Source organism: Dipteris shenzhenensis, chromosome 16 (assembly GCF_047967505.1).
Source record: "Dipteris shenzhenensis isolate YYH24624 ecotype China chromosome 16, Dip_SZ_1.0, whole genome shotgun sequence".
In the NCBI taxonomy this organism is placed as follows: Eukaryota; Viridiplantae; Streptophyta; class Polypodiopsida; order Gleicheniales; family Dipteridaceae; genus Dipteris; species Dipteris shenzhenensis.
In genome coordinates this window covers 29127719-29152474 of record NC_141611.1, presented here as the reverse complement: position 1 = coordinate 29152474, position 24756 = coordinate 29127719, and the positions used below count along the sequence as shown (strand labels likewise).

Below are 24756 nucleotides of genomic sequence, written 5' to 3'. Positions count from 1 at the left end.
CCGAAAGGGGCGCCAAGGCTTTGGGGCTAGTCTATGTCCTCGTATTTGAGTAGGAGCACGCTAGCTCCCCCAATCTGCATTTGAAGTGTTTGCTGAATATATTAGTGTGAAGGCTTATGACTGGTTAGTTGTTTCACTACCCTCTTGTTGGCGTGGAGGCTGGTTTCATTCCGTGCCTTCTGAAGGAGCGTTATTTGCATTTTTGCAGTTCTCCAAGTATAAAGAAAATTATTTCCTATTTGGGAAAGGGGGCCCTCAGTGGGTACATGGACCCCATCTCGTGTCGTCTACATTCTCTCTAACCCTAATACTCTCTCTCTCTCTCTTTGAGGTGCACACGCACGGCCTCGCAAAATGGGTTTTTTTTCAAAAAGATAACTTCATTACTTATGAATGAAAACCGCAAGAGCAAGCTTAAATGCGGGAGTACATCATGCCATGCATGAGAAAAAAAACCACCTCAAAACGAGCTAACAAAAATCCAAGGTGGAGGCTGAAAGTGCCACCTCAACCCTGAAGGAGACTCAGAGAAGAAAGGAGATCCTCTCCAAACTCTGAAAAAAGTACCTCTCTTGGCAGTAGCTGCTCTGGAGGATCCCTACATGCTCTCCGAGATGGCCACCAATGTGTGTATAGTGTCCGTCCATATACTAGCCATAAACTGGGAGGGGTGAACCTGGGAACCCTCCATGGCCTCTGTATATCTGGCCCTCCAAATATGCCAAGCTGCAATGCTAGCCAGAATCTCCCATAGGGTGTCCACAAGGCATGAGCAGCTCTGAAAGGATTGAAGGGAACATCCTGGGCAGAACAAGACTCCACAAAGTGTCGTCATATAATGAAGGCTGACTCTGAGTCATGTCCCTCGAAAAAGAGCTGAGGACCAGTAAGAGATAACCATGCCACTGATCCCGAAGTCATGAAGAAGGGTGCTCTATGAAATATGCTAAAAATCCTAGCAACACCCTTCCAGATCGTCCTTGCTTGTTTGCACTCCCAGAGGCAATGCTGAACTGACTCAACTGCTCCTCCATGCATAGAAATCCAAAAGAGGAGAGTGATCTTTCTATTCCTGAGGGATTTCTAGAGCCTCCTCCAAAAGTTTTTATGTACCTCTGTAGAAATCCGAAAACTACTCTGGAGGGCCTCCAACCTCTACTGCTAAGCTGAAATGTCATGGCAACTGATGAGAGTCTCTGATCCTCTGGAAGCTTCTTGAAAGCCTTCCAGATACCTACTGTGGAAGCAGGTCCCCTCTCCCATCTAGACCACTGCATATAATGTGACACACCTAGTGATCTGCTATGCTCATCCAAAATAGAGTCATTCCACATGACTGGCTGCCTGTCTATTTCTTTTGCGAGAGGAGGGTGGAACTCTCCGAAAAGTGCATCTGAAGCTGCCCCAAGCTTTCAGAATGGCAGCCATGAGAGGGGAAAGGGAGATCTAAGATGGACTGAAGTAAAAATCTATCTCGAGCTATCCATCCAATCTCCCCCGTGAGAAGGTGTACAAGACTAAATGCTATGTAAGAAAAAATCTTTCCAAGGCTCTTGCCTAGGCATCAATCCTCTCACTACAAACTTGCAGAGCAAGGCCATACACTGCAAGTTTGGATCAATAATATTGAGACCTCCTTCCATTGTGGGGAGAATGAGGGTCTCCCAAGCTACCCTGGCACAACATCTAAGTGCCATCTAATCCACTCCAGAGGAAGTTCCTGATAGGTCTCATGAGTTGAGATATACAACCTCTAGATCTGCACTAACATGAGCAAATGAACCAGGCAGTAGGCAATAATACCTGGTTCACAACCACTACTCTGGATGCAAGGTCAAGTCTAGCAGAACTCCAAAAAAATGAGTTTCCTCCTGATGCTCTCCAACACGGGAGCAAACTGCTTTGCTGGAGAGATTCCCACCCCAACTTGGCATCCTAGATACCTAATGGAAACACTCCTTTGAATCCAGGTGAATCTTATGTCAATCCCCCAGTCTAGAGTATCCTCATCACTCATCCAAAAGCCATTGGATTTGTTCCAATTAATATGAGCCCCTCTTGCTGCAGTGCAAAACAAATCCAAGGCTGTCCTGAACATCTTCAGCCTTAGGATGAGGGAGGAAGCAACCAAGAAGAAACTTCATCATGTACAGAGCAAGACTGTGGTATTGACAGCCGAAATAGTTAAATCGGATGCTATCCTGCTATCCAATGCATGGTCTGCCATACCCCTATCATAGATGATTGCATGATCCAATAGCCTGCGTGCTACCACCCTGTGCATGGTTTTATTTAAGCAGCTTCAAGAGATGCTGAGGGAATCAGATGAAGCTATTGCATGAAGTGAGCAAAGAGTGGAGGAAATGTGATCTCTAAGGTAATAGCTCATAGCTTCGGCCACAAATAAAAAGAGAAATGGGGCTAAAGGGCATCCTTGAAGGACCGATCTGGTAATATGAAACCTATCTCCCCTGACTCTACCAATGAGAACCTGGCTATGAACTGATCTGTAGAGAGCTGACACCCCTCTGATCCATGCATGTGTGAATCCAAAGCAAGCGAGGGTACCCTCTAGAAAGCCCCAGTCTACTCTGTCATAAGCTTTCTCAAAGTCCAGGAGTAGAATGGCAAGCCTATGGCCATTATGCATGGCCCAATCAGAAGCCTCCCAAAATGAGAAGATGTTATCGAAGATGCTCCTGCCATGCACAAATCCGGTCTGTGTATCATGTATAAGATCTGGAAGAAAGGGTTGCAGACGTAGGCTGATTGCTTTTGCTAAGATATTGTACAAAGTGATCGGTCTCCTCTAAGACACTAAATTCCTACATCTCGCTTTTGGGATAAGATGAATGAGGCCCTCCGTAAGTGAGTCTAGCATCTCACCCCAATCCCAAATGCCCTGCAGGGTTGAGTAATGTGATCCCCAATCTGATCCCAAAAGAAATAAAGAAAGAGGGTGTAAGCCCATCTAAACCAGGGCACTTGCCCCTGTGAAGGGCGGAGAGAGCAGTCCTAAACTCTTTAAGTGCTGCCAAATAACAACTCGCGCATCATCTCTGGCCTGTGTGTCAAGATCTGCTGTAAGAATGGAGGCATAGAAGTCTGTGGCTACCTGCAAGACGGCATCTGGATGTGTCTGTAAAACTCCGTCTGAGTCAACAAGCCGTGAAACGCTCTCCTTACTATGTCTAGGGCCAAGAGTAGAGAAGGACTACTTGTTGACCCTACCTCCCGTCTGAGTCCAAAATGACTCTCTGGCATGAAGGCATACTCTGCTCTTTGATCTAACAATGATTGCTGCTAAGCCCTTGCTGCAGCAAGGCGCTCCTGAATTCAAGCATCTGTAGGACTCTTTTGCTCTTCCCTCTAAAGAGAGCAGCGAACTGCTGGCGGATACCTATCTCTCGCCTCAAGATCTCACCTCTCCAGATATGAGCAACTAAATGATAAAAGTCACTAATATCTGATAGGGCTGCAGCCATATCTGACAGAAAAATCTGCCTATCGTGCATGTGAGATACCCAAGTCCACAACACTGCCTCAGAACAACTAAGTGGATACCCTAGATGTGATGCATACCGTCCCATCTCTATCCAGAGCCCAATCATCCACATAAAATCTATCAATCCGTGCATGGATAGGCATCTTCAACCTCCTATTCGGCCAAGAAAACAGGAGTGACTGTGGTTGGGTGTGGAAAGCATCATCATGCCTTGCATCTTTGCCACCGACCAAAAAAGGAAGGCATCCCAGGCTGCTCTCTCTTAGGGAATGGATACCACGTTCCCTACCTCCTCTTTTGTTTGTGGGCATTTTAACCATGTTGAATTCACCCCCAATGATCCAAGACTCTGCAATGCATGACCAAGAAAGCAGCTCCTTCCATAGAAGGACATGGTCTCCTCTTGAATTGGGGGCATAAAAGTTTAAGAAACCAACCTTACGCCCACCAATCAAAAGAATGATCCACTGAGCTCTAGAGGGAACTATGATCCCATGTCCAATCACCAAGGGTAGCATCGAAGAAGAAACAGAAATGCAAGTACCTCCCTTGGTGCCCAAGGCGGGTGACAAAAAAGTATGCTCTAAGATAAGCTTACCCGACTTGGCACAATCCCTGACATCCAGTTTGTGTTCCTGAATCATGAGAATATCAATGGGGCCCCCAGTAACACCTGGATGAAGTTGGTTATGAATCAGCTGCCTATGGTGGCGTTGAGATACACCTCCGAGGCCTTGAACGTTCCAATTGACAATCCTCATCGGCGAGAGGAAGAGGCCAGATGAAAAGCCCTACGCGACCTGGTAGCGGAGATATCCCCCTCCTGGGAAAAATGCCTCCTATCAAGAGGAGGGAAGTCAACTGGGTAAAGCACTCCCGCACTTGTAGAAGGGGAAGCTCTATCCACGGTGATCTGAACAAGATGCTCCCCAAGGGTAGAGGATATAAACTCCTCTAACTCAAACTCTGCCATGTCTACCGGAATTGCAAAAGAATTCCTAAATGATGCTCCTGGCGCAGGTGTGCGGAGGATCCTTGCGGATGAAGGAATAGAAGCGATAATCCCCTTGCCTTTGTCAAGAGGTGAAGTAGGAACAAGAGAGAAAGGGGGCTGCTACTTCTGATGGAGCTCGGCAAAAAAAGTAGCATTAGCCTAGAGTAAGGCACGGGTTTTAGCAACGGCTTTCTCCATAGGAGAACGCTCCTTCACATGAACATCTGAAGGGACGGGAGCAACCTCATTAGCACAAGGAACTAGGACAGGAATATCTCATGCCTGTAAGGGAGGGTCGGTGGCGCCATCAGTAGCCTCGTGAGGTGGAATGGGCTCAACAACTCTAACTGGCACCCAACAGGGGACGACTAGAACAGGATGTGCTGAACGTCCTGTTTGCGAGCGAACATCCCGGGGCACTCTTTGGGTCACCCAGTGTCTCTCCCTCGAGGGAGTCCACCTCGATGAGTCCATCTGAAGTCTCCTGCCAATCCGTGTGGTGTAGGAAAAGGAAGGCACCTCATCTATCGTCTTAGCTAGGCCGCCCCTGGAGGGCCAGAACCACTCCCCCCAGTCCCACTGGACCTCCCTCAGGGGTCTACCCTCCCACAACCATAGGTGCCATCTAGAGGCGTCCTACTCTGAGATACTAGGAGGATCAATGTGCCACTCCTTCCCCAAGCGTCCTACCACTCTGATCATCTGCCAGTGTATCCGTCAAGACTCCCATCCATCTCAGGGTCGCTTCCAGTGCCTCTAGATCTTACATGGAAGAAGCCAGGGTAGGTGCTATCGCGCTGCATCAAAATCCTCAAGGGAACACCTGTATGGGAAAACTGCCCCAATCATATGCTCTCTCTCCAAATGTGAAGTCCTTCCCACGAGGACTCAGGAATGGCTAAGTCGATCTCGCCCATCCGCTGCCTTGCTCCTCTCAGATGCGCTAGGGCGTCAAGCCTCGCCTCTGCCTCCATAGGTAGTCTGCTCTAGCGACCAAAAGACCCTGCTGGACCATTGTCCCACTGTGCCCAACCAATGTGAGTCCGCTGCCCAAGCATATCTCCCTCCTGATCTTTCCACTGCCTCTTCAGAGATAGGTATGGGATTTTAGCCCATTTCCTCTCCTACCCAGACCAGCGGTGTTTGGCAAGTTTCATTCATGAGGCACTTAGACACCGCGAGAGGATACTCCGAGCATGGAGACAGGAGCAGACTTCTTCCTCGGTTGATCCCTCTCAGAGCTCTATCACGGAGTTCTTTCAGCTAGATCACATGGACCCCAACGAGACGAGGCCTCGACATGACCGTGACCCGGAGCTCGTGACCCGATAGCTCAGACAGAGGGTCGAGACACAGATCACACTTGGAGACATCCCCTCCTTGTTTAGAGTTGGGGCCCGACCAACGGGGGTCACAGTAGCCCTGGTTAGACGCAGAGCTACGACCAGGAGACGTGCCAGGACCACACCTCTGAGTGGCCGACAGCACTCTATTGCCGACTTCATGCCTCCACTACCTCATCCATCCCGATATCTTGTTGTTGCTGGGGATGATGATGATATTGATGATGATGCTGAGATTGATATATAGTCGACCATCGATCGGATCTCATAGTACACAGGACACCTGAAGATGAAATGCTCCTCTATCTCAACCTCTTGTATGTCACATAGTGTGCATATGCGCCGCTCCCTGGGTAGTCGCTCTGCTCTACCGCTCTCGATGCGAAGTCTGTGTGAAGAGACCCGGAACTGCGCAAGAGAGATCCTCATCGAGTGGGGTAGGTGAATCTGTGTGTATCCTGGTGGGTCAATGAAACCCTCCGCTGTGATATGTAAGAAGTGATCTCTGTAGAAGCTAAGCTTCACTGGGAGTTCACTCGGTTCCAACCAGGTCCGAAAAGTGTGTAGCTGTAGTAGATCCTCACGGATAACTTGGTTGACCTCGTGTGATAAGAGGGGAGAGAACGGAGCATCCATGCTATACTGGAAGGGAGGTAGTCTATCCATGTGGAGCCCCAGTCGCTCAAACCATCTCTCTGTATGTGCATACCAGCACCTCTGATCTCCTCCTGCTACAAGTGCCATAGAAGAGGATGGAGCTATCCATGGTAGCTTGCTACGCCCCGAGGTATAATCCCCATATTCCCTAACTCGGTACAGATATGTGATGACCTGAAATGCAGCATCTAGCTGTAAAGGGGGTGACCCAAACTCAGCCTGAATGATCTGGTGAGGAACAGATGACTTACCACGAATCATCCATGATAGCATGAGAACCCGTAGCCGCTCCACACGGGCCCACTCTGAAAGTGTGAGCGGAAGCATTGCCTCTCTAGCCTAGCCAATGAGGCATACCCTCTACTCAAGCGTACCTGCATCGCGGGTCTCATAGTGAAGCTCAGTCCGGAGAAGATAACCCCAAGATAAGTGTATGATGAAACTATCTCAACAGATGACCCTGCAAATATGAACTACTCCTGACGCATGATGGCTCGAGATGTATTGAAGATCATGACCTTGGTTTTACCTAGGTTGACCTTCAAATCATGAGACTCACAAAAGGACTGTAGTGTGTCTAGGTGTCTTTGAAGCCCCTCTGCTAAGGAAGACAAGAGAGCCAAGTCATCTGCATAGAGCAAAATCTGGATCAGCGTGCCCGCAAGAGAGCAACCTACACCCCCCTGTGTCTGCATCACTGTCTCAAGCTCGTCAATGTAGAGGCCAAACAAGGTAGGCGACAAAGGACACCCTTGTTTGATCCCGATGGTACTCATGATCTCGTCTGTCCACCCAGAGCCTGTCTGAACTCTGCCAGAAACTCTCTCGTAAAGTACCATGACAGTCCAAATGATCTCTTGGTCATAACCCAAGTCTTGTAGGCGCCGTATGAGGCGGGCTCTCGGGACCGTGTCAAATGCCTTGCGAAAATCCACAAAGCAACAATAAACCCTTTGCTTCCGTGACCTCACCTCCTCGATGATACATCTGAGCGTCAGAATGTGGTCCATGGTTCCATGATCACGCCGGAATCTGGCTTGTCCCGCTGCTCTGAGTCCTCGATACTCTGCAAGTCTGCTAACCTCGGAGTCAAGTATTGATGCATAAATCTTGGACATGACATATCCGATCATAATGGTCCTGTAGTTCTCCGGGCTCATGGGATCCCTTGCCTTGTGGATGGGTGAGATAGTGTTAATGGTCCAAGTGGTGGAAATCCCAAACAAACCGCTTCATTAAAAAGCTTTGCTAAGATCGGGGCTAGGAGGTTAATCCCATATGCAATAAACTCAGTGCATAGTCCCTCATGATCCTTCGCTCGGCCATTATGAAGTTTCATTACAGCATCCTTTACCCCTCCTCTAGTGAAGAGGGTGCAGGATGTGGGACGAGGCATGTGTGAGAGGCTAGGGATTGGCTGATTTGGGATGTCATAAAGTGTGCGTGCATAATCAAACCAGATCTGGGTGTCAATGAGTGGTGGAGGGGACCGTCCTTCTAGAAATCTCCGCCAGAAGTCCTTAGAGTTGTTACTAAACAAAATGTTCAGTAGCTCCTCCTCGTTTCGACGAACGAAGTCTAGTTTCTTCCTCCGTACCAGTCTACGGTATTCACGTAGCGTATCTAGTGCGCTTTTTCGAATCTGAGTTGACGGTGTAAGGCCTTACACTCATCATCGTACCAACTATTACAGGGTACGGTTCCAGGGGGTGGTGGGCGGGTGGAGCGGGTGGTGTGGTGAGCCTCGTGTAGTGAGCGGGTGACAAGGGCAGCTTGATCCTCTAAAAGGGGTGTGAAGTCAATATAAGCGAGAAGTATGTACAGACGGCCAGAGTAAGAAAGTGAGTGATTCCGATCAAAGTGTATATCGTGATAAGTGGAGTAAGCACTGAATGGGGTGGAAGGTGCTATGCGAAGGGAGGTGGAGATGCAAAAGAAAAGGTATGTATGATCAGCCCCTGGGGGGAGAGGTGCTATAGTGAAGTAAGCGAGATGTGAAGACAGGGGATCCCATGATGTAATCAACACTGGAGCCCCCCCCATGTGGAAAGCATGTGAAATGACCTGAAGCGGGCCATCTGTCAAGACCATTATAGATAATGAGATCATGTATCCTGCCTAGGTCTAATAGGGCCTGTCCATAGGATGAGAATGGACCTCACCTGTCAGCCGAAACCCATAGCATGCCTGCCTCCTCAAGGTCAACATCTGCCAGTAGAGTGCAATCATCTCTGAAATCAAAAAGTGATACCTGACGGGCCCTTGTCCTCGCGTTGAAGTCCCCCACTAGAAGGACTTCTCGGCGGCTAGAAAAGTCAACAATGGACTGATAAAGGGCAGCAAATGGGGATGTCTCATCATCACCTCGAATATCTTGGCAAAGTGGGAGGTCTCCGGGGGGAAGTAGCAAACTGCGACAAACAGATCCTGGCTGTCCATGTGTCGTATCCGGATCCAAAGAAATCCAGAATGTGTATCTCTCTGCTCTACTGAAATGATCCCCCGAAGTGTGGATCTGAAAAGGACTGCAACTCCACGTGAACCTCGAACTCCTCCTGTACCCCTCGTCTCATCTCTGTAGGTAGACTCCCATGTATATCCGCTGACTATTGAAAGAGGGCGTTCTGGACTCTGATGTGTCTCTGTATAGAAGACTATGTCGTGGCCTGTATAGGATTCCGAGAAGTTCCGTGGTTCTGACCATAAGGTACCATTACAGTTCCAAATGGTGCAGGACAGGGTCTCGGATATGAGTCTCATAGGCCCCGCTTCCCTATGTAGGGGACGGGGCAGGTGTCCTACGGGGGCCTGTAAGAAGGCATCCCTCTCGTACCACTGCCCACTTTCCCTCCTTCCGGGCCTGATCCCACTGCTGCAGCAAAGAGCGCCTCTCCTCAACCTGTAGAGGTGTGAGGTCCTCATCCATAGAGATCGCTGGCTGATCTCAAAGGACTGACCTGCGTCGTAGAGCTGAAAGTCGTGCCTGAGTGTCATGAAATCGTATGATCAGGGGTTGCTCTCGGTTGGGATCTCTCCCCACCCGCCATGCCCTCTCTATCCTATGCTCAGCCACACCCAGGGTAGCGGTCACAAACGTAGTCGCATCTACCATCGGTGTAACCTCAGTGCATGGGATCTCGCGTACTTTGATGTTGAGAGCCTTACTGGCTCTCTGCTGCTGCTCCATGAGGGTAGCAAGGGTTCCCGTTTGGCCATGTCAACCCATCTGGAAGTCTCCTCAATGACACCTCTCAAGGTGAAGATGTGGTCCATCATCGTGTGGTCGAAAACCTGCCTGTCCAGCAGCTCTAAATCCTTGGCCTCCTCGATGACACCTCTCAAGGTGAAGTTGTGGTCCATCATGTTGTGGTCTACTCAAAACCCTGCCTGTCCAACAGTTGTGAGTCCTTGCCCTCTGCAAACTGATGAATCTGAGTCGAGTGCTGAGGCATAAACCTTGGATATGACATGCCTAAGCATAATGGTCCTGTAGATTTGTAGGCTCATGGCATCCCTTGCCCTATGGATTGTGCCTCTTACCGTAATGGGGTTAGGGGCGTTGTATGATGCATGTGGACGCTAAAAGAACTAAGATAAAGTAGCATTGTGTGTTGAGACGAGGTTTTTTCGGTGCTTGACCAGGAGGAGCGCTGCGTTGATCGTACCTATGACAGTCAGCCTGAGGCTTTGACAGCTGATCAAAGAGAAAGAGAGCAGTTGACAGCTGAGGAACGAGAAGCTCTCAAGGCATCCTGTACGTGTACCCGATGTGGTCAGAAAGGTGAGATTGCCCGTGCGGGAACCCAAACACAATTAATTGATCCTTGGGCCTCAGAGGGGGCTATCTAGCTTTGAGATACAGGTGCCCATACAGGGAAGCAGACCTTGCACCGAAGGCAGTATCAGTTGGATTTTTTTGTTCCAGGATTCTCTGTTGGAGTCATGTACCAGTACCAGCAGTTGGATTGTTGTACCATTTGACCCAGTATATCAATACAAGACCAGAGGAGTGTACCTAGCACCTGTGGTCTGGGAGCAACAGTTCCAGGTTTCCAGTGATTGTGTTGAGGTGGTTTGAGCCACGAGGGACTTCTTCGACAGTACCTGTGGCGGTCTTCAGCGGTGGAGCATCACACGATGGATTCCTTCTGTTGTTCCAACGGCACACCCAGCTCCCTTGTGTCTCTGTTCCATCCAGGAGCTGAGAGGGGTATTAGAGATCAACATCTCCTGATGAGAGAGGGCCAGTGTTTGTGGGTGTCCCCGCCCAGTGTGAGGCTAGGGTAGGGAGCGAGAGGGCTTGTGTTGTGGGTGTGCCCGCCCCGTGAGAGTAGATCTAGTCGGCTAGCAGCCTCCTTATATGCTGGAGGAGGTGAGCCCTTTATAGGGGAGCAGCGGGCCTGGTCGGCTCATGTAGAGCCTGCTTAGTCGGCCCCCTCTAGGCATAGAGGTATGTGCTTTCTTATAGGGCTGTGTGCCATGAGCAGGGCAGGTGGTCGGCCCTCTAGGAGGTGCAGTAGGGCTGCCAGCAAGCCCTTTATAGAGGCCAAAGGGGGGTTGGTCCCCCTGCCTATGAGTCGGCCAGGTAGAGCAGCTGGTTGGCTCCCCTTCTTGCTGACTGACCAGGGAGGGGCTGGGCCTATTTATAGGCCCCCCTCCTTGGTGTTTCATTCATCTTGGCTCACACCCTCCCCACCCAAGGGTAACAGTTGGATGCTAGCTTATAAATATAAATCCCAAACATTGCAAGACATGTTGGGCAGTGTGATTTCATGCTGATGGTGGGCAGTGGTTTCATGCTGTGGTTGCAAGACATGGTGGGTAGTGTGGTTTCATGCTGATGGTGCTAGCAACCTCCTTAGACATGCATATGTAGGCTAGACCTGGCCTATGACTCTTGTAGAAGGCCCTGATTGACCCTCTGGCTTTCTTCATAATACCCAGGTCTTGGAGTTGTGGGATAATTCAGGCTTGCGTATACTCTCTCGTTCTAATACTTGTGCTAGCTTGCAATGTTTAACTCCGGTCTAGGGATAAGCATGGTATGCTTATGTCTACTTTAGAAGTCTTTAAACTAACCTAGGAATCACAAAGTGTGAGCTGAGCTGAGCGGGTGAGCTCCCCCTCCGTCCACGGCGGCCTGACTGCCGTACTGCCTCCTGGCTGCTCCGCTGCCCGTTGCTCCTCTGCCCCGCCCCGCCCCCTTTTCGCCTTGCCGCCTCTCCTCCTCGCCGCCCTTCCGCCTCGCAGCTCCTCCACCCCCGCCCCGCCCTTCCTTCTCCCTGCCATCTTGCTGCTCCTCCACCCCTCGCCGCTCCTTCTGCCCCTCCTCCTCCCCGCCATTTCTCCCCCCCGCCTTCTATCCCTTCCGCCTCCCCCGCCAGCGCACCCCCCCCCCCCCCGCCATTTTGCCTTCCCCTCCATCTTTCCACTCCGCTTCCCCCGCCTCTCCCGCCCATCTTCCTCCTCCCCCTGCACCTCCTCCCCTTCTGCCCTCTCCATCTCTCTCCTCCGCCTCTTCACCTCGCCTTGCCTCGCCTTCGCCTCCCCCTCGGATGCCCTTCTTCCTCTCGCCCCCCCCCTCCCCCCCTTTTTTTCTCTTCTTCCTCCCTGCAGCAGGAGCATTTGTGCTTGTTAAGGTGAAATAAAATCTTGGTGGTGACCCTTGGTCTGGCTAGAGGGGCTCTATGGCAGCACCCTCGACTCCCATAGCCGTTAAGGTTCTTCTTTCCCAGCTGACAAGCAACAGGTACAGCAGGCAGTTTAGTCCCTCTAGGACAAGGCGCTCGTGGGCAGAATTGTGGGCTACACGGAGAGGTGTGCGAGAGTGGATGCAGGCGAGCTTGATATTAGAGGGTGACCACATCCAGGAGGTCACCATCTATGGAAGAGGCGTTTTTCTCATCAAGCTGAACTCCCCCGACACTGCCTTGACACTCGTCCCATCCTCCTTGGCCCACACCTAGTTTACCTCTTTCCTTGGTATCATGGGTTTACAGTGGAGGACATGGATACTACACACCATGTTCCCCGTTTTTCGGTTACACTCCGCTTCCCAGGGCTCCCCAAGGAGTATCGAACCATCCTCCCCTCCATTGGTCAGGTAGCACTGTGCTCGAGTTCCCACCAGAGTCGGTCGCCTCAGTTGTAGCAGATGACAGAGTCCCCAGAATTAGACTGGTGGTTGAGTGCCCCAGAACTCCATGTTTATGATAAGCTACTACAACTAGCTCGCTTTGAAGAAGACCATGACATTGCAACAATGCTAGATGCCAACGCCATTTGGAGTAGGCATCCGAAAGACAACACAAGTTCCCTCTCTCAATTGGAAGACGCCCCTTGATATTCTTCTGTCAAAGGCTCTTTGAATTCAAAAACTCAATCCAGAAGAAAAAGAGGGAGTTGGAAGGATACCAACATTAAGGTGTGATGTTTAACACACTAGCTTAGATCTACACCTTCTTCGCTTGCTTGCAATATAACTTTCGAGGCTCTAAGAAATCTCTTTAATGCTTAAAGCCTATCAATGGAGCTACACCCACAAATCTCTTTTTCGTAACATGAAATGGAAATCTTAGCACTGAATGAAGAGCTTGGCGAAGCTTGACCATCACAGATCACCAGCCTACATCCACGCCTATGCGATGACCAGCAGCTCGTCCAATAACTCCCATACCATTATCTGCTCCCAAATATTACGACTAACCATTCAAAGGCCTATCTTTTTCTTTACATTCACGGGCATAGGCACATAATTTCCTCCCAGCCAACCTCAATGGCAGCAAGCTCACAGAATCTCTTACGTGAAAGTTCCTGCTTGTCAAATCCCAACAAGCCCCAATTCCCTAGATAGATTTAGTATGCCACATGTCTACATTTTAGGGTACCTCCTAAATGCATCATTTACCCCTCTCTTGAGATATCATTGAAATCACTTGCCCCTTGGCACATTTAATGCATTTAGACCCCTTAGCCTTAGATCCACCTAGTCTAGTGCCATATCACCCTCACCAAGGACCTTGACCTTGATTCCTTTTTGATCATTTACGTGAAGCCCAAACAAATATAATACAAACATTGATCCTCTAAAGGAAAATGTCGACTGACCCTTCCGAGGTCATGTTGCCTCAACTTGAGCGTAACATTGATGACTTGTGTGCCCAATTAGTAAGGATGATTTTGGATCAGAAGGTGATTTTATGTTGATGGACGGTACCAACCTAAAATATCTTTGTATAATCTAAGTGCCTCAATCTCTGCACACCAGTGTTTTTTGGGCTTGTGTTATGTTTCTCTTATCCAGGCCCTTCCCTTCCTGCTCTGCTCTGAAACATCAAAGAAAATACATCAGCAGCCATATAGATTAATACAAAATGTGCGTTACGAAGGAACACAATGTTCAAAACCTAACATACTAGAGGGGCTTTGTTTTGATGACACGGCATGGACCACCCTCCTCATAGTGGCATAACATTTCTCCAAAGTTCTGTGGGAGGACTGGTAATTTTTTCAAATAAGAAGCTTCAATGCCATGCCTTATTGTGGAGCATGTGTACAAAGAGATGCAATGGCCAGCCCAATGCTTATAGAAATAGAGGTGGTGATTTGTAACCTTACAGATGAATTCATTCTGTTAAAGATTATAGTCCCTATATGACAAATTTGGGCATGATTTGGAGCAGTGAACATATAAGATTTTGTTGTATTCTCTGTGTGAACATTTGTGGCACATATAAGATCTCATTGACTTCTTTGTGTAAACATTTGTGGGGAGAAAACAAAAATTTTGTAGAGATATTTGGACTGATCCATATATTAGTAACTGTCAAGTGAACAATATATTTTACTACTATGGGAATGGGTTTTGAAAATGAAGTATATGCATGAGAACTCAATGTCTTCTATTGGTATATAATTTGAACTAGATTGTATGTGTACAGGAAGAAAATGGCGGACCATATAAAGCGTCCATACCTTTAATACAAGCTACAAACCCAGAGGCTGATGTTCTTTTGGCTTATGAGATGAATGGTCAGGTGTGTATCTTTATTACTGCTTCAAATATCCTGGTTTAGAACAGCCTAGTACTCCTTTTCAACTTATGAATTGCGTAAGCTCGTATCCAGTGCATTGATTGCTTAGATTGCTGTCCACAGGAGCTCAGTCGGGACCATGGTTTCCCTTTGCGTGTAGTAGTGCCAGGAGTGATTGGAGCTCGTTCTGTCAAGTGGTTACGGGGCATTTCTGTGACTTCAGAAGAATGCCAGGTTTTTTCATTGTACTTTGTAAACACTTTGGACTTCAATGGCTGACTGAAAGGCTGATTAGCTGTCCTTTCTTCTTTCACCAAGAGGTGGTTTTTAAACAGCAAGTTGCCATGGCTATTGCAATTTCAGTAGTCCAGTGTTGTGCTACCAGACATAAGTAGTAAACTTTGTCTTCTTGGTATCTAGCACTGAAATATTTTGTACTCTCATTTATGGGATATAGGGATTCTTTATGCAAAAAGACTATAAGATGTTTCCCCCCTCTGTGGACTGGAACAATATCAATTGGCAGTCACGTCGACCACTGATGGATTTTCCAGTGCAGGTGAGGGATTGAAAGTAAATATGTTCAGCCAAATGAAATTTCTACAAAGATTGTTAAGAGTTATATTATTTACAGGTTGTGGCTTTGTGCTTTTCTAACTGCGTCCCTGTTGCTGAACTTAGTGTGCGATTTGCAGTCCAGAAGATGGTGCACATTTTAAACCAGGAAGCAAGGTGTTTCTCTTTGCTTTGGTCAAATTATGTATTCAATTCTTGGCAAAGCAATTCATAAACATAAACGGCCTTTAATCAGTTGAGCTGTGGAATATGCGACAGGTTGTAATTCAAGGTTATGCACTCTCTGGTGGAGGGCGTGGCATTGAAAGAGTTGATGTATCAATAGATGGTGGTAAAAGTTGGGTGGAAGCTCAGCTCATGCAACGGCGTAACCAAGCTAGTGAAGATGAACATGCCTATATTGCTGATGATGAAAATCGGGACAAATGGGCTTGGGTGCTATGGGAGCTTTCAGTGAAGCTGGATTCACCAGCTGACATTGTAGCCAAAGCTGTACGTTTAACATGCTCAATTTAGAATTCAAATTTGTGGCTAACTTTAAGCTTGTGGTGCTTTTTTGGCTAGAAAGTTATCAAGCATGAGGTTACCATGATGGCTTAAAAGATTTAATACCATTGTCTTAGGCCCAGATATGAAAATGAGGACTTGATGGCTCTCTCAAACCCCCTTTATATTATATTTATTTTTGGGACCGAATATTATGAAGCACTTCATTTTGAAAAGGAGGGACGAGAGTTTAAACAGGCAAGACCTATCTTTGCACTCTCTTGGTGCATTAAAGCACATACAAGTGAACCTGGGTTACCCCAAAGGAAGGCTTGGAGATTCACATAGGATTATTTTTGCAGATCATGATCCACCCCGATTGAAGCTAATCAGACTTTATCTGGTTCCATCAGCATGGGAGGCCCAATATGTGCTAGTTGGCCTATTCCGACCTTTTGGTCAATCCACTACAGTATTTATGTGGATACTAGGGTTTTAGTCCATCAAGGGGCTTGTCCCCACTTTAGCTGTCCATTTTCATCTTGAACTTCAACAAGTCATCACTCCAATCCTTGAGGTCTCTTTTGCTTTTCCATAACACAAGCTTACTGCATTCCTCATCTGTCTCTTAAGTGCATTATTCTAGGGCAGCTTTGTGGGTATGCCCTCTCCTGCTTGGACGAGCTAGTGTGGTCACCACTTCTTACATGATATTAGGACCACTGGAAGGAAGGACTAGCTATGTCACAATTGAAATAGGAAGGAGTCATTTCATCACTATTGGGGAAGAAACTGGTATGGCGACTACGAAATGTTTCAACATCTCTCTCACTGTAAAGGCTATGGGAGCACCTGGACAACAAGCTCTACCTTGATAGGGGGTATTCCATCTCTCTAAATTGCTGATGTTTATCATTGCAACAGACTTTTATTGTTTGGAGAGAGATTTGTGCAGCTAGTCCTCTAAACAAGAAAAGGACTTTTAACTAGGAAACTGCCTTGGTTAAATGAGTCCACATTTTTAAAAAAAAAACTTTATTTCAGGAAACCCGCTAAATCTAGATATTTCTCATCAATGCCCGAAAGGTAAAGAACCTATAAGCCTACTTACCAAAATTTGCCAGACTCGCTAAAAATAGATTGTTGAAAGAGAGACCCTGGACTAGCCCTAGAACCTACATGAAGGACAGTTGGAGGCCATTCAGAATTGAATGTAAAGATTTTAGACCTAAAAGAAAAGCTGAGAATCCTAGACTTCAGCAAGTGGCACATGGCACAAATCAGCAGGTGACATATGGATCAAGTCGTCACCTGGCATGTGACAAATGACACTTCAGCAACTGAGGTGGCATTAGCCCACCCGACACTGGCATGACATGGCATCACCTGACTTAGGCAAGATGACTTATCACACTTTGATACTTGTTCAATCCCACAAGGGATCTAAAAAATTTGTCACCCTTGCAGCCCACGCTTGTTACAAGTTTCCACGTCACCACATGCAGCTCTCCATGGGTTTCCATGCCCTTCTGGGACTGACCCACGTTGCCTACATTCTTCTTTTAGGAAATTTTTTCCTTCTTGGCGGACACCTAGTCCTCTCCCCCTCTCCCAGATGAAGGTTAGGCCTTGGCGCTTCCTTAAGAAAGCTACCCCCTCTCCATCTGTTGCTGCACTTTCCCAGGACCTGCTCCTCCCCCTTCATGAGCTGTGTTATGGGCCCAAGCTGCTTGCATACCCCTTGAGCTGCTGCCTCACACTAGGAGCTGCTCGTACCTCTCGTGAGCTGTGTAGAGTTTCTCTCTGCCTCTACAAGATCCAACTTTACAGTATGCAAGTGCAAGAGCTGCTTCTTACCTCTTCAAGTGGCTGTACTACTGCCTAGAGATCTTTTTGAACTTTTGCAATTCTGTACGAGCAGCACAAGTGCTGGCTCCCAAGCAACACAACTGCATGCAACTCCTCCCTCCCTGCCCGAAACCCAAAAGACCAAGAAAGAAAACTACATGAGCTGCATAACTGCTGCACCTCATGTACAAGCAGCTGTAATGCTCTATGGGCTGCTCTATTGGAAGTTGCATGATCTGGCTTTCTCATATGTAACCTCTTGTCAGGCCTGTGCTCAGTCATGTGTAGGTCTTGGTGCCTGTAACCCAGCGTAAGGGCCCAATTCTTGGACGTTTCTAAGCATCCATACAGTTGGATGTCTTGACGCCATCCTAGTCCAAGTTGTAGGTTGTTGCTAACGTGGGCTTTGGTATGTCATGTCATTTTGGGGCATAACACCATCTTCCTCTTATCAAAGCCCCGAGGGTTCTTCTAGAGCTTAAAGCACAACTACTCCCTTTTTGTTTAAAGCATGCATTTGTTGTGAGAAAAAAGGAAATGAATATTTTCAAAGGGCCTTCAGGTTGAAAGAGGAATATGTGATTCTAATTGATAAGAGTGGAAACATTAGCCTTATATGGGATGTCTATCGTTTGATGGGGGAACAATAGAGAGGCCGCTAATCAAGTATTGCATGGATCCTGTGCCTAGTTTACCACGGATGAAGACAATGTGCCGCTTGAGAATCTTGTGTTGTGGATGAGCTCTGGTAGACTTGCCCAACAACACCACCCTTGCACTGATGTTTCGCTGGAGCTGTGGATGTTCTTTGGCAAGGTCCCCATAGCTTGGCCAATTGCGCTGGGCTTGAGGGTGGCATCTCCACCAGATTTATACCTAGGCCCTAAACCATAGTCAAAATGAAATATCTCACAGAATTGGCTTGAAGGTTTCTGAAATATTTCAGGATATCCATGGAACGGCTGCACTGAAATGGTTTTTAAAAAATATTGAAAATGTAAAGTATCTAACCACCTGTGTTTCAGGCATTTCACTGGAACGTTTCAGGGTCCGTAATGTTTGGCATTTTAGGAGCCAGGAGCCCTGAAACGTGTTTTGTGGTGACTATGCCTTAATCCTCATTCCAAAAAAAGGGAGTAGCATTGCCATCAAAGGCTTGGGGCCAAATCACTTTGTAGAATGTTTCAAAGGCCCTGGTCAACAGTCCCAAAGTGGTTTTCTGGAAAGGCATTCCATCTACAGCTTGTGATTTTTACACTCACAACTGTGCATGTGCAGATGCCTGAGATTCCATGGAGAGACTTAAGTAAAAATCCTGACATTTTGTTGGAAACTTTGGTTGTTTAAAAGCTTTTACGGTAGGTCCTTCAATTAAGTGATCATACTCATGATCTGCATGGTTTTGTAATTGTATTTTTGCACCTTGCAATGTAATGAATTTTAATTTGTTCTTTCTTGACCTTGTAGCTAACACGCTTTTGCTTCACCAGGTGGACAATGCTGCCAACATTCAGCCTGAAAATGTAGATAGCATCTGGAACCTCAGGGGTGTATTAAACAACTGTTGGCATTGGATTCACATCAACATGGTACCTCAAAGCTTGCACTCAAATTTGTAATAGAGGGACTTGAATGCAATTTTATGATTGTCGAGTAGTCAAAATAAATATGAAAACAATCTAGAGCTTCCTTAAGCGAGGTGTGAGCTTATCAATTTCCCAAGGGAGGGACTATGCCTACAGAATTGAATGTTAGCTAACCTCATTCCATTAGTTTGGAGATCGAGGCTGGAATGAAATCTCATAGCTCATTGGGTGCTATCCAAAGTTAAACTATAACCAATCAAGTGTTGTGGCAAGACAATCGTTTTGTTTTGAAAGGCACTCTTAGTTCTTTAGGGATAGTGCATCAAAGCTTCAATCATTTACAGACCAAATTTGTTGGATCTGTGACAGCAGTTGCCACAGGGCAATGGCATACATGAAAGCTTTTGAAACAGTGTTAGATAAAAAAACATGAACTTTCTGTACACGACATTATAGTACAAAATGCTATAAAGTGTTGTGAACATGGCTAGCATCATTAGTTTCTGAAAGGTTTCCTTTGGAAGTGTTTGAATGGGATTGCCTTACAGAAAACAATCTTTCCAATATAGAAAAGGTTGAAATAGATCTAATGCATGCATCGCAGCGTATAAAGAGGGCATATCTATCTTGGAAGAGTTGCAACAATGTTATCATACAAAAAATAAAGTTGCTAGAGTATATTGGATAGATGTTAAGAAAACAATGAAAATAAGCAATGATGAACACCTAACTATAGACGTAAAACTTGCTTTTGAGTTGTTGCTTGTGTGCACCTCAATTGGGGTGTGGGGACACATAATTCATGATCCATGCTCGAACATTACTTCATTCACAATATGATACAACAATGTTGGATCTTAAGAAATTTATGTCATCCACAAACTCAAGCAATCATGAAATATCAAGCAAAGGTGTTGAGAACTAACATTGCCAAAGATAGTGTAAAAGAGCTGCAATATGATGATAGATTATTTGAAAAAGCCACACTATCACATCGAGAAATTGTCCCAAACAAAGTAATAGTTAATTAAAATCTTTGATAAAAGATTGCATGAAGAAATTCACTCGCTACTACATCGTTATAGTTGCAAACAATATATCAGACATACAATGATGCAATGATGATTGAAGACGAAATTAAGCAATGATCATCGCAAAATGGAAAAAGGCAAGTATTAAAAAATAAAGGTGGTACAAGTGGAGCTAGTTCTAAATTTGATACATACAAGTTGATACTATAGAATCATCAAATCTGCTAAATAGAAAAGAGAATCATCTACTAGCAAAATGTTCCAAATGGGCAACCAAAGAGAATGCACAAAAAAGAATAGAAGGCTTTAAGAAAACTAGTGATGTGTAGTCAATTGACAATACCAAGCCAAACCTAACAAAAGGTATATAGGCAAATGCAGGCATGGCATGAATGATTGCAATTGAAGGTTCAAACAATAATCTCTAAGATTAAACAAAATGATGTTCTAATGTTAAGAAACATCTCTACCAATTGAACCTTCAAGTATAACACAACTACATAAGAATGATATACAAAGTACTATATCATACATGTCTCAATGACGGACACTTGACATAGATGAGAAATCAAACCGTACCCATGCACTAGAGGATTCCTTGAGCATAGGTACAATGATAAGATAATTAGAAGCATTGTCTTGTATAACCCTCAAATTCAACTCGCGACACATTCAAGAAAGGAGAACGATATAAAAAACCCAACACAAAAGTTCAAGAATGTTTTTCAAGAGAATATACAAAACCTAAATCAATTATGGAGTGGTTGGCAACAATAGTTGACACATCTTAGACAACAACTATGACAGAGGAGAATCAAAAGAACATACTTACTTCATGCTTAGCAGAACAAGAGTTTTCCCATCTATACTATCTATTAAGATCAACAATATAGTGTCAATAACAATATGTAGACCACAAGAAATACAAGTCGAAGACCAAGAAACAATGAAGGTTAAAGGGGACTCCAAAGCTAATCCTTAATCAAACTAAACCCGACGGAATGCCAACATCAACCTATCAAAGAAAAATATAAAAAGATAGATCAACAAAGAATATTTCAATTGATACAAGGGAATATATCTCAAACAACCAAGGATGGTATATGTTTTAATAAAAAAGAAAGATGTACACCATTTTGTATCCAATTGGCATCAACACTTTGATAGAATATGGAACTGGGCATGGATTCCCAAAACATGCATCAAAGAAACCAATGAAACCCCTTACCCTAACAAAGATTACAATTGTTACGCCATGGAATATGATAAAAGAAATATGGGTACCTTAACAACAAAATGCAAAGCACATAAATGGTAACCCTATATCCATAAAGATCGAGCTAACACCAAGCATGAAGTCATTAGTTACAAAACATCCTTTAAAAAAATGGTTACCAGCCATTCCACCCACAAATGGTATATTTCTAACACACAACAACAAACAAGGCCAAGAGATCCAAAGTATAAGGAACATTGAAACTCATATGTCGATAGAGGTGGATGCAGCAATAGAGGCATAGATAATAAGGGATGGAAAAACGAGTGGAGCTCCCCTACCATAGGACATTACAATTCCTAATGATGGGATTGCAATTTTGAAAAATGTATGTCCACATATGAACCTCAGTGTCAATTCTCAATATCAATCCACCTTGCCAAGTACAAGCGTATAACTCAAACAAGTCTATACACCTACACATGTGAAATAAAACCTCATTGAGTATGGAATGGCACAAAAACATCAGAACTCAATTTGATAATGATGGCATAGTCCTAAGGTGAATAGGTGAAGGAAGGAAAAGTCATTAATTGAATAGGTGAAGGAAGGCATAGTCCTTAGATAAATATGTGATCAAACTGAAAGATTTGCTTTAGGTAGCACAAGACACTCAACAAACTTAAGAGCACATGTGCACATTCCATAGGTGAAAATATGAACCTACCAAGAGCACAATAGATGCCATCAATACAAGTCCAGCGCAAGAAGCAAGTAAACTTGATTGCTAGTACTGCCAAGCCATACCTAAAAGCCTCTAATGGTATCCAAGACTCTAAATGCAAATCCTAAGTCTCATCATCAACAACCTCATTCTTGTCTCTCTAAAGAACATCCTTTCACCCAAAAATCAATCACATGCCAATGTCTTGGTAGCCCTCCATTTATACAAATAGAATACCTCAAGTAATGTAGGAACTTTCTTGAGCCAAAATTGATGCCAAGCAAGAAAAATCAAGCACAATGCCTATCAGCACGAGGGTCTACATGCCAGATACTATGAGAATGATTATCAACATGCAAAATCTTGTACCCCATGATATTCAATACTCTCAAGATCAATTACACAACTTTGTGTCACATCGCCCATCCACAACTCATTGTACTACAATCAATAAGATACAAGAAACTCTAAAAGCATTCAACAAAAGACAATGACCATAAAGAGCTTTTCATGAGTCAATTCATTAGGCCACTCAAATTTAACAATCTAATGACGTTAAGATCCATTAGGCACTAATCCAATTTGATAACCAAAGAACTCCATGGAAAGCACAATGTGAAAATACTTCCAAGTCAAAGCACATGATACCCAATTATGAGTAATCAAATTGGTCCATGGGATTGGTTAACCTTGTGTCCACAAGGGTTAAAAGTACAATGAGGTGCAATCAACAATAAGATCATTGTGTGTCATTGTGGAGTAGCGACAAGCTCCACTTGAGATGACTTGACACTAAGAGCATGATTGATAGACCTAAAAGGCTAGGTATAGCCAAAAGCGCTCTCTAGAAACAATCTAGACATACTTGCAAAATCATTGTCTAGAGAGAGAAATACTATATTTAGTGAGAGAAAGATATTCATTATGAGACCAATGAAAAAAGAATGAGATTGTTATATCCGGGAATGGAAATTTTAATTATGTACATCAGCATTTCATAAGTTAAAAGAAGCTAGTTATAGTACGAGACACAGCTGTATCCTAATCGAGCTGTAATCCCTTGCTATCAAGATGATCAAAGAGAGTCTGATTATTATGTGCATAAGCATATTTCAACTCCTTGTTGGTTGGCATATGACCAACCATACAAGTCTGAATATTATGTGTATAAGCATATTTCAACTCCTCGTTGGTTGGCATACAACCAACCACACGAGTCTACAATAACAAGACCTGTCCATGAGAACAGAGAAGGGTGTTATAGATGGTGTAAATTGCACCATACCTATAGGGCATAAGGGGAAAACCTTAACCCTAACTCTAAGGGGTTCTCATGTATATATTCATGTATATGTTCAATACAACATAGTGTACTGGTAGCTATATCGTGTGCATTCCTCGCTCTCTCTCTCTCTCTCTCTCCATATCATCATGGTACCAGAGTAGTATGTGCATGGGTGAGCACAGTGAGTGACTACATAGCGAAAGCCTGTACAATGAGTACAACTTACATGGTCATGTACAAGATGTGTATTTCCCCCTCTTAAGTTGTGGGTCATCCTTCACCTTTGGGAATAAAACCCAAAAGATAGGCCAAAAGGAAGAGGAAGGAAATATGTAGAAAGTAAAACCCACCTAGATCAGAGATTGGTCAATCGAAAGATGACTATGTGAAGAATGGTGTGTATGGCATCAAGCTGAACATGTCATATGTCATCGTGGACTATGCAGTTGCTCTGTGATGAGGCATCCAGATGTGAAGCTAGTCGGTGTAGCTATGGAGATGTGATCCGGTAGGTTGTGACATAAGAGGGTGTCACCAATGCAAAAGAACTAACAACAATGTGTGAGGTATGCTGTAGTAGAACTATAATTTTTGTCAAATGATGCGGGATTGAAGAAGACCGCATAGTCAGTGTGGGCAGAGTGAGCTAGAGGCTAAAAATCTGGGACCGAAGGTGAAGGTATGATACTTTGCTCTGCTGATGAATAGGCCCATAAAACTAACAAGGTACGGCAACTTATCAAACCTGTATGCTCAACTGTCATGAGCTCTAGAGGTCGTCTGATATGTGCATGGCTAAACATCCATCGGCATGGGATGTAGCATTTATCATAGGCTCGTCAAGAAGGAGTTGATAGTGTAATGGCCTAGAAGCCTGAAATACAACTGAGAAAACATAATATGTCCCTAAGGCATGTTCAGTGCCAAATGTTGATGTCGGGACTGATCTGAGTCCTAGATCCAACTACTAATCTACATCAAATAAGGATTGTATACTACAACCATAAGTGCATGCTGAAACAATGAGGTTCCCCAGGTTGCGTTATGGCTTAACCTAATGATGTCTACTACACTGGGGCAGGGTTGCACTAATGCATATATGAGGAATGATCTGTTAATCGAAGGAGGTGGTGATAATGGATGCAAGGGTGGTGCAATGTGGCATGACTGAGCTAATGCTAAAATGTCTTGTAGACTGATCTTCTAATATGAGCTACTCATGGAAACCATGTCCAAGGTATGCTTTGTGTTAGAGGTGAAAGCATCAGGGATCGATGCTGGAATGAAATCACTTGAGGAGCTGTATGCACTGTGGCATGTATCTCCGCATGCCACTGGAGATGTGAATGTCTCGTACTGAGGACTTATCTGTTGAGAAATTGCATGATCATAACTAAACTCTTGCTGTATATCTGCATCATCTGGTGTGATGATAAATGGAGTCGGATCCATGCATGAAAGTGATGGGCTTA

General features: G+C 45.3%; 1 protein-coding gene across 1 annotated transcript in view; it reads left to right on the top strand.

Annotated features, from left to right (window-relative positions):
- The window catches only part of SOX (sulfite oxidase), a 44243-nt gene extending 24740 nt beyond the window's left edge, over positions 1–19503 (top strand). Inside the window, exons 7-12 of the mRNA XM_087387174.1 lie at positions 14440–14535; positions 14656–14766; positions 14990–15091; positions 15214–15264; positions 15367–15600; positions 18933–19503. Of these exons, the coding sequence (XP_087243300.1) occupies positions 14440–14535; positions 14656–14766; positions 14990–15091; positions 15214–15264; positions 15367–15600; positions 18933–19061 (723 nt within the window). The 3' untranslated portion in view covers positions 19062–19503. The remainder of the gene's footprint in view (positions 1–14439; positions 14536–14655; positions 14767–14989; positions 15092–15213; positions 15265–15366; positions 15601–18932) is intronic.
- The last annotated feature ends 5253 nt before the right edge of the window (positions 19504–24756 follow it).